Below are 13,168 nucleotides of genomic sequence, written 5' to 3'. Positions count from 1 at the left end.
CAACTGAGTCACCCAGGTGCCCCAGAAATTAAATTTATTGAATGAAATTTAGATTTTATAAAATTCAGGATGACTTTGTTACTATATCAGGATCATTTTTTTTAAATTTTTTTTAACGTTTATTTTATTTTTGAGACAGAGAGAGACAGAGCATGAACGGGGGAGGGGCAGAGAGAGAGGGAGACACAGAATTGGAAGCAGGCTCCAGGCTCTGAGCCATCAGCCCAGAGCCTGACGCGGGGCTCGAACTCACGGACCGTGAGATCGTGACCTGAGCTGAAGTCGGACGCTTAACCGACTGAGCCACCCAGGCACCCCTATCAGGATCATTTTTTAATAAAAAAGTTGTTTGAGCTACCTTTACTTATTTGATTTAATATCCCATGTGGGTCTTAATAAGTTGACATTTAGTTTGAAAAGAAATTTTGGCCAAGTTGTGGCTGTAAGATAAAACATATATTAGATTAACTCTTAATGATTATACCCTAAAAGGATTGTAGAAACTAACATTGAGAGCCATTTATAATGCATAACATAAGATGCGTAACATTAGATGTCTGTTGAAATGTTCTAGATGTTTAAAGTACAGCGCCATTTTTTCCCTATATATGATAAGAGAAAAAAAGCTATAACTTGGGGGGAATAGAATGGAAAAGAGAGAAAAGGGATGGGGAGAGCTGAGGTGGCTGAGGTATATTAGTTTCAAGGGGCTGCTATCATATAACAAAGTAGTACAAGCTGGATGGCTTCAAACAAAAGAAATTGATTCTCTCATGGTTCTTGTTGGTTTGAAGTTCTAAAATCAAGATGTCGGCATGGTTGTGCTCTCTCTGAAGGCTCTGGGTGAGGATCCTTCCTTGCTTCTTGCTGCTTCTAGTAGTTGTCCTCAGTCCTTATGTTGTAGATCTGTCACTCCAGTCTCAACCTCTGTTGTCACGTGGCATTCTCCCTGTGTATATCTCTGTCCACATTTCCTTCTTCTTAAAGGACACCCGTCATATTGGATTTAGGTTGAGGGCCCATTTACAGATATAGGATGGATATAAACTGGGGGGGAGGGGATGCTATTCAACCCAGTTCAAAGGGTTCTAAATTCAATTTAAATTTTGAGATAAGCCAACACACTAGATTTATCTGCCTTATACAAAGCAAACAGGTAAGATACATTTTACGTAAAAATTTTTTATTTGCAATTTTATTCACTTACATGCTTTCCCATTGTGTAGGCCCACGCCTAGGTATCTAGCATTTTCCCTTCATGTGATAGAAATTACATTAAAGGAATATTTTGTTATGAAACCTCTGTTTATATAGATGTGGAGCCAGAAGACTTTCCACATTACCTCTTAATAGCTCAATATTTATAGAACCAAGCTAGACTTTTTTTTTTGAACACTTTAACTTCTATTAGAATAATAATTTTGGGGTGCCTGGGCGGCTCAGTCAGTGAGGCATCTGACTTCAGCTCAGGAGGTCATGATCTCACAGTACATGAGTTTGTCAGCTCAGAGGGTCATGATCTCACAGTCCAGGAGTTCGAGCCCTGCATCAGGCTCTGTGCTGACAGCTCAGAGCCTAAAGCATGCTTCAGATTCTGTGTCTCCCTCTCTCTCTGCCCCTCCCCTGCTCATGGTTTCTCTCTCTCTCTGTCTCTGTCTCTGTCTCTGTCTCTATCTCAAAAATAAATTAAAAAACATTTTTAAAAATTAAAAAAAAGAATAATACTTTTATTCTTTTTATTTTATACCCACGACATCTAACAGCTCCTGGTGCTGATTTATTGAATGAATAATGCATTAATGAAAGAATGGGGTATGCGTGTGTGTGTGTGTGTGTGTGTGTGTGTGTGTGTGCCTGTCTGTCTCTCTGTCTGTCTCTGTCTATGTTGAAGGGTTGTCAGCAAAGGCATGATAGAATGAATTTTTATTTAGCAAACATATTTCCCTCTATCCTTTTTAAAACCCAACTGGTGGCATCCTTGACACACTGGTCTGAATTTCGTTGTTATTACTTTTAGTATATCATTTCATATTGGTATCCAGATGCTATGATTCATAATATTCCTTTGCATAGATATATAATAATTTACGCTCCCTTTTTAGTTTTAATTGTGAAAGATACAGAACATGAAATTTACCATCTTAACCATTTTTAAGTATATACTTTGGCATTGTTAAGTATATTCACATTATTGTGTAGTCAATCTCCAGAACTTTTTTATCTTGCAAAACTGAAACTCTACTATTGAACAACACCATTCCATTTCCGCCTCCTGGAAACCATCATTTTTTTCAATTTCTATGAATTTGAGTTAGTCTCTCTTTTGAATCGTTATCCTCTTTGCTCTTACAAACAAGGCTGCAGTAACTAGCTTTGCATATGTGTCATTCTGCACATAAATAAGTATATCTGCAAGATGAATTCCTAGAAGTAGAATTTCTGGGTAAAAAGATTTTTGCATTTCTCAGTTTTGATATATATTGCCAAATTGACTTCCCAAACTGTTGTACCAATTCAGACTCCCTACAGCAATGTACGATAGAGCAGCTGTTTAAATGTGTTTGAGTAGTTAGCATGTCAGCTGAGCTGAATTGGGAACTTGGGAAAGGAAAGGCCGCTCGGTAAGAAAGTTGGTGCTACTGCATTTTTCAAGGGGCTGGGCTCTCTCCCAGTATTCTGTCTCTATTCTTTAAGGATTATTTGATGTACTTTAGTGTAGTTTTATCCTGCATTTACTTAAAAAATTTTAAATAAAAATTTTTCCCACATAGTATATAGGCTATTTGAGTGTTGGTAATAAAATAGATTTGAATCTGATATAATGATTAGAATACCTCACTTTGCAAGGAGGTCCTACAACTTAATACTATATGTTTAGCTCGGCTGAAAATTTCCTTAATACAAAATTCGAAGGTCTTTAAAATCAATGAATAGATGGGTTTTAACAGAAAGGAAAATCAACAGACTGCTTTTCTGAAATGCATTCTTTTTAAAAAAATTCTTTATTTTGTGTGAGAGAGAGACAGAATGAGTGGCGGAGGGGCAGAGAGACAAGAGACAGAGAGAGAGAGAGAGAGAGAGAGAGAGAGAGAGAGAGAATCCCAAGCAGGCTGTGTGCTGTGCTGTCGATGCAGGCCTCGATCCCACGATCTTAGGATCTGAGCCAAAATCAAGAGTTGGCCACTTTGCCAACCAAGCCACCCATGTGCCCCTCAGACGAACTCTTACGAGGAGCTCCGCTATGTTGGGGTGACAATGAAGGGTGACTGGAGAAGGAAGAAGGCTGGGGGAGGCAGAGCCGGTGGGCTCCACATCTCCTCAAGCCTAGTTCATCCAAATTATTACACACGGGTGGCTTGAGTTCTTTACTTTTAGCAGTGCGTGAGGTTAGTGAGTACTAATGTGTAACCAGCCTCTCGTAATTCATGTCAGACGTTTGAGGAGCCCTAGAAGCTTTGTCTCGTAGAATCCTGATGTGTGAAACTGATGCTCAATTATATTATTTCTCTGAAGTAAATTTACTGTAAAATGAGGCATATTAAAGCAGTTTCCTGCATGGAGATACCACTGTTTTCCTCAGAGTGTATGTATAGGTTTTAGTACAATGACTTTTCATCTGGAGATTTTAAACATTAGTTTTCTTATATTCAAATGAAACTATTTGCATATATTTGTGATGTTTTCACATTTTATTATAAAGTAGAAATACACTTTATTATGCAGTATATTTGAAGGGTTCTGGAGACCTTCTCCCAATCATGATCAACATCAGTGGTTTGGAATTCATTCCCTCAGAATTTTTTAACGTATAAAATAATATTTAAATTTTATTCCTTCTTTAAAAAGGTGGAATCATGCTATATATACTGTTTTGTGATTTGCTTTACTTGATAACAGGTCCTTTCTGGGTTAGTGCATAGAGATACATTCTGGTCTTTAAGTGGACGTATACTCTTCTATTATATCATAATTTTGTTATCCGTTCCCCTGTTGGTAAACATTGGAGTTCCAATAAGTATCCCTTATGCATTTATCTTTACCTATTTGGACAAATGTTTCTGCAGGATAAATTCTAAGAAGTAGAACTTATATATCAAAGGATGACCATTTTACATCTTAATGGGTATTTTGGTGCTCTATAAAATGTTACATCAATATATCAACATCCTGATATTTATAGGAAATAAACTTAGTTCAGACTTTAAGAAGTTTTAGCGAGGTGATGTGTCATCATTGGTGTACACCAGTTATTCTAATATAAGGTTTTTAGTAATGTAAAACCTTTAAAGTGACAGCTTTTTTATTCTTACAGTGATGGAATGGGGGGATGATATTAAAGCGGTTTCCAAAGATGAAGCAGTAATGTTGGTGAATCATCAGGCAACAGGAGATGTATGCACTCTGATGATGTGCCTCCAAGACAAAGGACTGGTAAGCCATCCTGAATGCAGAGGTGGACGGGAGAAGGGGGAGGTTAACAAAGAATCAATTCAAGTATCTTACTGCGGTTTGGAACATAAACTTTAATATGTATACTTTTTCTGAAAATGGGGAAAATTTTAAAAAGAAAAATATATACAATTCTAAGTAATTCTGACTATAATTAGAATTCTAATCTATAATTCAAAATATTATTCGAACTCCAGGACAGGAATTTGGACACTTTCAAAAAAGTAGCTGGAAAATAATGTGAATGAGCTGTTTTTTTAAAAAATAATTGAGGTAAAAGCAGAGTTAATATGGTTCAAATCGGGGACTGTCTTGAGGTGAAGTGGTGGATCACTGGTTTGAGAAATACACAAAAAGCAGTAGTGTTTAAGAGAGAGGTCCGTGAATTAGATGATCTTGGGGATCTTTAGCCAGAAGGAAAAAAGGTAAATATTTTGGATTTCCTTTACAAAGGAAATTGAACAGAAAGATACTACACCCGTTTTATTAAGTGTTACTAGGCTGTGTGAACTGTTTTACAGTTTACATGACTTATATTAATAAGTCAAGATAAAATATATCCATCAACTGGGTGGGTTTAAAACAAATTCAGTCTTTAGCATTAAAAGAATTATCACCTTAGAAGTTGAAGAGGTTGTGTTACTAGAAAACCAAATAAATGGAAAGTGTATAAATTAATGGAGTTAATATTTATCCTAATAGTAAAGAAGCAAATCAAAGAAGTTTATTAAGTGCTTCATATTCATAATCAGTGACTGCAAGGATAGAACACCATCCTGTAAGACACTATCCTCGTAAAGGAGTGAACAGTCCAACAGAGGAAAGTGTAGCAAAGTGAAGAGTATTCAGTGGAGAGGGTGCTCCCCATGATAGGCATAGAAGACTTTGTAGAGGGGCAAGGACATAAGCGTGGCCTAGTTAGAGTGGTGAAGCAGGGACCTTCTTCCTTAGTGAAATACTCTTGGCCAGAACACCAAGGCAAGACTAAGCCTGGGGTGTTTAGGTCCTAGAGATTTTGACTCAGTAGGTCAGGGAGGGGTCATAAAATGAGGTGAGAGTAAAGGAAAATATGTTTGATTACTGCAGAATCTTTTCTTGTTTATCTGAAAAGCAGAAGCATAATCTCACTGGAATGTGGAATAAATTCAATCCTTTCTTGAACTGTTAATTTTGCTGTATAAATATATTTGCATTTATAATAATATTTATTACTTGTGATATTAAAATTTTGTAAAAACTAGATTATTTGGTCTTGTATGAAAGAGAATCCCCAATTAACAGACATTTTTAATCTTATTGATAGGATCATTACACTCACAGTGATTATTCTGAAGGCTTACAGTGTCCTTGATTGGTTTTTGAATTTCAAAGAATGATTACAGTGGTCAGTATAAATACGCCTAACTTTAGTGCTCTAACCCCAGTTTGGCATGGATGATAACTGTATTAACTAGAATATTAGATAACCTGAAATTCACCAATTGTGTGAACAAAAGAAAATTTAGTTTGTTTGTTTCCTTTTATAAAAAGATTTCTGTTAGTTTGTCTTAGATTCATTTTCCTGTCCAGATTATGATCTGATATTAGTGAGTAGATATTAGTACAATCTTGAGGAATTTTTTTTAATCTTCTTTCATAAAGGGTAATAGAGAAATATAAAGCTGGAAGCATTATAATCTCTCCCTCCTGCGCCTATCAAGTGTAAGGCAATATTAATTTTCATTTACCAGTAAGAATGTTTGCTTGACTTATTGAATATTCCGTGGGTATATTCAAAGAAAGAAGGCTAATGCTAAATTGTGGCCCAATTTTAAAAAATATTAGTTTAATTGTGATGTGAGTGTAAACAGCTTTTAGAATTCAGGAATCTTCTTGTAACACCCATTAGTGTTACTCAGTGGGAGTCCTGTTGGCATTTTGGTAGGACTGTTGTGTTGTGTTCTGAACTGTCCTGGCTATTGCTGGATGTTTTCCATACCTGGCTACCGCCCACTAAGTGCCGGTAGCATGTGCTAGTCAATGTGACAGCCAAAATTGGCCTTAGAAATTTCTAAAAGGGAGAACCATTGACTTTACTATAATTTCAGGATATAAAGAACGGAGTCCTTCATGTAAGCCTCTCTAGATCTTTTGATATGTAGAAAATCTGTGCTTCCAGATAAAGAATAATTGATATGGGCCAATTTTGTTTCTTGAAGATACCTAAGAAATTTCTCAGTGACAGGCCTATGAAACATTGACAAGAGTTGCTTCAGGCAGCTGGTATTTACTGAGCTTCTTTTGAGGAATATGAAACAAAGGATTAATTGTATTTTCTAAATGTGCTGGTACCTTTTAAATAAGTATCTGTGACTTGAGGCATGTTCTTTTATGGCAATTGATGATAAAACTAAAAACTTTTTTTATTTGTCGAAAGAACTTTATTAGACATGTAATAAACATTTACCGACTTGTAACATTTCCCCTAAAGTAAGTTAGGACTTGGGGCACCCGGGTGGCTCAGTTGGTTGGGAGTCTGACTTTTGATTTCGGCTCAGGTCATGATCTCACGGTTAGTGAGTTCAAGCCCTGTGTCAGGCTCTGCGCTGATGCTGCGGAACCTGCTTGGGATTCTCTCTCTGCCCCTCCCCCACTTGTGTGTGCATGCACTCTCTCTCAAATAAATAAACTTTAAAAAATAAATAAAATAAGTTAGGACAGAATTATCCATACAAATCTTAGAAGATAGCTTGGCTATCTTATTGAACTGATTTGTTTTAGGTGACCTTCTAACTGAAGAGGCAAATCCACTGTAAGTACAAGGTTAAGTTATATACATTAAATATATTAAAGCTAGAACAAGTAAAGCTCGTTCCTTTAGTGTTGGTATTTTAAACCCAGAAATTAATAAATTGCCACTAAACTTCATACTGTGTATAAAGCTCAAGTATTTTATAGGTTGAAGTCTCTTGCTTTCTGTTTTGTTCCTTGGGGCACTTTTCAACAGATTCCATTTAGTTCAGATTTCAGTTTATTTAAACAAGTAGTCATCATTACAAAACAAGACTGAAAAGTGAGATGTTGGTGATCATTTTATTCTGTATTAGTTGACTTGGGGAATCAGTACTTCACTGGGCATGTATCTTTATTTTGTAAAGTGATTTAACATAGTAATGTGAATGAAGTATGAGTTGTGTAATTGACCTATTTAGTGATGCTGAAAAATTATGCTGGAAGCTTTAATGTTACATTCTTTGTCAGCTTTTTTAGTGTTTTTGTAAAAGCAGCAATGGTATTGATGCTTATTTTTTTCCTAATATTTAAGTTCATATAATTTGGTGTTTAGAGGTGAAGTTTACATATGTTATTCCCATAGAAACCAAAGTAGAGCTCTGTTGCACTCTTGATTGAGGTTGTAGCTTTTAATTAATTCATTTAAGGATTATAACCAGGAATGCTATTTCCTCAGCAGGGAAGAACAATTAACCAGTTTATTAATTAGACCCCTGTTTATAGTTAGTTATAATTTTGAAATTTGTTTGAAATAAAGTCTTACGCTCTTAATATGAATATTAATTCTTATCGGCAAGGGATACTATTTCTGTGTTTAAGAACTGAGGTGCTGTAAATTTTTTTAATTTATTCATTTATTTTAAGAGAGAGAGAGAGAGAAAGCGAGTGAGCATGGGGAAGGGGCAGAGAGAGAGAGAATCCCAAGCAGGCTCCACTGTGTGGAACCCCACACAGGGCTTGAGCCCACGAACTACAAGGTCTTGACCTGTGCCGAAAACAAGATTAGGATGTTCAAATGACTGAGCCACCCAGGGGCCCCAGTTCTGTAAATATGTTTTTGCTGGGGAAGAGGATAGCCTTGCATAAAGTAACAAATATTCTTCTTAATGTAATAGAATGTTAAATCATTCTATTAAATGAAATTTTATTTTATTTTATTTATTTATTTATTTTTTCAACGTTTATTTATTTTGGGGACAGAGAGAGACAGAACATGAATGGGGGAGGGGCAGAGAGAGAGGGAGACACAGAATCGGAAACAGGCTCCAGGCTCCGAGCCATCAGCCCAGAGCCTGACGCGGGGCTCGAACTCACGGACCGCAAGATCGTGACCTGGCTGAAGTCGGACGCTTAACCGACTGCGCCACCCAGGCGCCCCTTAAATGAAATTTTAAATGTTCGTGTATTTTGGACATTTTTGTACTTTTATAAAATTTTATAATTTTACATTTATATGTAAAATACATTTATATATTTATAATTTATAACTTTTAATATTTTAGCTATTAAATCCCCATTTTATTTTATTTTATTATTTTTTTAATATGAAATTTATTGTCAAATTGGTTTCCATACTAAAGTCCCATTTTATAAAGCTTTAGTGCTTATTAAACTTACTGCCCTCATTTGGTAACATTAGCCATTTTATTGTTTCCAAATAATTTTACAAGTTCTGTAAGAATTACCAGAGACTTTGCTTAGGGAGAGCAAATTTGGAATGGTTAAGTCCAAATTTAAGAAGTTAATTCAGGAATTCCTGGGTGGCTCAGTTGAGTGTCCGACTCTTGATTTCAGCTCAGGTCATGATCCCAGGGTCATGGGAGCCCTGTGTGTCTTGCTCCACACTGAGTGTGGATCCTGCTTAAGATTCTCTCTCTCCCTCTGCCCCCTTCCCCGCTCACTCTCTCTCTCTCTAAAAGAAAAAAGGGGCGCCTGGGTGGCTCAGTCAGTTGGACGACTGTCTTCAGCTTTGGTCATGATCTCATGGTCTGTGGGTTTGAGCTCCGTGTTGGGCTCTGTGCTGACAGCTCAGAGCCTAAATCCTGCTTCAGATTCTGTGTCTCCCTCTCTCTCTTCTCCTCCCCTGCTTGCGTTCTATCAAAAATAAATAAACGTTAATAATAATAATAATAATAATAATAGAAAAGAAAAGAAAATTTTATTTGTTGCACAATAACATACTTGGGATTTCAGGACTTGGAATCAATACCAGTAATTGTTCATAGAGACTTTGTGCTTTAATTGTAGAAATAAACACTAGATTTAAGATATTTAGGTTAATTAAGAGTGTGGTTGGATAATTATATTTAAAAATTAGAGACCTGGCTAGACTATAGCAGGTTGCTTCTGTTTAATGTATAATTATTTCTTGCTTTTATATATTTTAGGTTGTTGCTCAAATGATGTGGTTGATGGACCATATTTTTAAGTATACAAACTTTGGAATTGTTTCTCTGATTCATGGAGACTTCTTTATAAGACAGGTAAGTAATGAGTATTCTTTTTTAACAGTGATAGCCTGATTAAACTGACAATTTATTATAAACATGGGCATAACAAGACCAATTATAATGGATAGAGCCAGTTACACTATCTTAGGGAGCTCTTCCTCCGAATCTTTGTTCTCTGAAACATTTATTTCAATCTGAATTTGAGTATGCTCAAGCAGTGAAATGGTGACATTGCAAATACTTTAATCTCTATCCTCCTCCTCCTATCTAAACAGTGCAATGCTTAGTAACGATTTATCAAGCACCCGCCACATTCCCAGCTCTTCTGCTTCTTAGCCATGTGAATCAGGCAAGTTATTTAAATTTCCAGTTTCCTCATTTTTCAGATGAGAATAATAGGTACTCCCCTCATTGGGTGGGTGTGGGGGTTAAATTAAGTATACACTCAGAACAGTGCCTGCCCCCTTCGTTGTCATTTTCATCACAATTACCCCTATCATCATCTGTATTTTCACTATTACTTTTATTTACAAGTCATTGTTCTATGATATAGAAGGTATCTAAATTACCAGTAGGTAGGTAGGGTAGGTAGGTAGGTAGGTAAGTAGGTAGACAGGTAGGTAGGTAGGTAGATAGATAGATAGATAGATAGATTGATAGATAAATATATATATTTTGGTGACTCGTAGTAGGAAAAGTGAATCCATCAGCTTTTTATGAATACGGAAAATATTTATTTATTTATGTTTTTGAATCCAGAAAAACTGTAGAGTAGAAGATGATATTTGGTACAAATGTAGAGAATGAATATGGGTTTGTTAGAGAAAGGTAGATTGAGAGTGGGTCTGAAGCATTAGGGATAGTTCACTGTATAAGAAAGAATCCTACCTTCTTATCCAGTCAGCACTACATGATAGTATCTCCCTGTATGCTAAGGATCACACGCTTTATTTTCTCAAAAACTGAAATACGATATGCAGGAGTTTTTATGTATGGTAATGCTTCACTGTTCTGGTATTTATATATTTAGCAGCTTCAGCCTTGCACATAATAATTACTTATTGAATAACTGATGAATCTAATTAAGCCTCATATGAGAACCACAAATTCTGGAAACCTTCTGGAAAACCACAAAGCTGGAAGTATGTAGAAAAACTTCTAAGCTCTGTGAATGTAGGTGTGAGAAAACACATATACTTTACTCCAGACAATTTTATGTACAGAACATTTTTGTTTTTCATATGCTGTGCAATTATCTGGTTTCTTCTGGAAACACTCTTGGTGCTTCTGAGCAGAGAGATGAATAAAAGCACACGCTGGAGCCTTTCTGCAATTTCCCCTCCTACCTCTGTCTTCCTCACTCTTCACTCATCAGCCACACTGGCCTTGGAACTGTTCTTTGAACATGCAGAGCTCCTTCCCATCTCAGGGCCTTTGTCCTGTTTGCTCTTGTCACCTAGAAGACTCTGCCTCTCCTCTCCACTTGACTGGGACCCTCACATCACTAGCTCCTTGCTCCAGTTTCGCCTCCTTGGGGCTGCTGACCCTGACCTTATCGACCTTCTCTATCCTCTTACTCTTTTTATTCCTAACACATCACCAACTGAGTTTACACTTTGTAGTTCTCTGTCGTTTCCGTTTGAGTCAGTTCCGTGAGGGTCTCTCATTACCTCTCTATCTCCAGTGTGTGGGACAGTACAGTGCCTGCTGAGCAGTAGGGGCTCTGTAAATAGTCACTGATCTGATGAATGAGTGAACTCTCAGGAGCAAGTAGAGCAGTGTTTTTCTTTTGGAGTGCTAACGTAATATAAGCGCTAATCACTTGATTTTACCACTGTGGTCAGAAGGGGAGGGAAGGAGGGGGGACATCACTATACTTTAGAAACTGTTGTTTCTATTTAATTTTATGGCATCTTAATTTCCAATGTGTATCTACTTATTCTATATGTATCTGCCTTCATAGGGAAAATCACATCGTGACCAGCAGCTTCTTCTTCTCAAAAAGCACCTAGAAAATAACTATAGGAGCAGAGATCGAAAATGGATTGTTTTGTTTCCAGAAGGGGGCTTCCTCAGGAAGAGGCGAGAAACAAGTCAAGCATTTGCCAAGAAAAATAACTTGCCATTTCTTACACATGTCACTCTGCCAAGGATCGGGGCAACAAACATTATTTTGAGTGCACTTGTAGCACGACAGGAAAATGGAAGTCCATCAGAAGGAGATGCTAAAGAATTAGGTATGATGGTTTTTAGCATTTTTTTTCTTTTGTTGGAACTCAGGGATTATCTGGAGTTCCAGAAGATAACATTATTGTTCTTTTTTATAATTTTTATCAAATAGAAATAATACTCAAGGAGAAGATGAAAATGTAATGTTTTAATGTTTCTATTTACAGAATTCATGCTTATAATCATTTATTCACATAACCCAGAAATGCATAAAGTCAAAGGTGTCTTTCCTTACACTGCTTACCCATGCTTCTAGTCATTCCCACTTCTGCAGTAAACATTCATATAAATATCTTTACATATTTGTGGAAGTCTGTAGTATAGATTCCTAGAATGGAATTGCTAGGGCAAAGGTACAGGAATAGAAATGACTGATTTGAAAATCTAATGATAGATACACAAATGGAAATAGTAATAATGTATATTTCGTTCACTTATCAAATGTAGAAAGTTTTGAGGGTTTGTTTTTAAGAGTATGAACTTAATGCAGTTTCACAATGTTTATGAAGAGCCTTCAAATGACTCCCATCATTCCACTACAAATAATACTTATCAAAAGGAAATAATCTGAAATACTGGCAAAAGGGTTTATCCCAGCATTATTTTTATATATTTATTTTTAATTTTTAATTTTTTCTCAGCATTATTTTTAATAGCAAAAAATTGGAAATAGAGGGGAGAACAGAGAAGTAATATCAAATATCCAACCAACACAATATAACCACACGGCCATTACAAATGATGTATACAGAGGGGTTTTATGGCTTTGGAAAAGGCTCATGCTGTATCATGTTAATGGAGTGCAAGGGACATACAACTCTAGTGAAACTGTTATGAGCTCAAATGTGTGAAATGTAGGAGATGAGCTCAAGGAGAGATTCCAGATGTTATCAGTGATTGCTTCTCAGAGCTATAACTTTATGGATGATTTTCCCCCATTTCTTAATACTTTTCTGAAATTAAAATTTTAAGGTTTATTTATTTTTGAGAGAGAGACAGAGAGAGCAGGGGAGGGGCAGAGAGAGAGTGGGACAGAGGATCTGAAGCTGGTTCCGTGCTGATGGTGGAGGGTCCAACTCAGGAACCCTGAGATCATGATCTGAGCCTAAGTCTGACGCTCACCCGACTGAGCCACCCAGGCACCCCCTGAATTTTTTTTATAATGAGTATGTATTACTTTTATGGCCAGGAAAATGCAAACCACACTCAAAGATGCAACTGTCTTGGAGATAGCCTGGTGCATTGTGAAGGTTTGCAGAAGGTATTTG

General features: G+C 36.6%; 1 protein-coding gene across 2 annotated transcripts in view; it reads left to right on the top strand.

The window, feature by feature from the left end:
* LPGAT1 (lysophosphatidylglycerol acyltransferase 1) overlaps positions 1-13,168 on the top strand; it is a 114,826-nt gene that overhangs the window by 67,440 nt on the left and 34,218 nt on the right. For both annotated transcript variants that reach the window (XM_040446389.1, XM_040446390.1), the window contains exons 3-5: positions 4,313-4,431; positions 9,609-9,704; positions 11,635-11,908. In XM_040446389.1, the coding sequence (XP_040302323.1) occupies positions 4,313-4,431; positions 9,609-9,704; positions 11,635-11,908 (489 nt within the window). The remainder of the gene's footprint in view (positions 1-4,312; positions 4,432-9,608; positions 9,705-11,634; positions 11,909-13,168) is intronic.

The sequence above is a fragment of the Herpailurus yagouaroundi genome, unplaced genomic scaffold, assembly GCF_014898765.1.
Source record: "Herpailurus yagouaroundi ecotype Mexico unplaced genomic scaffold, PumYag 195, whole genome shotgun sequence".
Classification (NCBI taxonomy): domain Eukaryota; kingdom Metazoa; phylum Chordata; class Mammalia; order Carnivora; family Felidae; genus Herpailurus; species Herpailurus yagouaroundi.
This window is presented reverse-complemented; position numbering and strand designations above follow the sequence as displayed.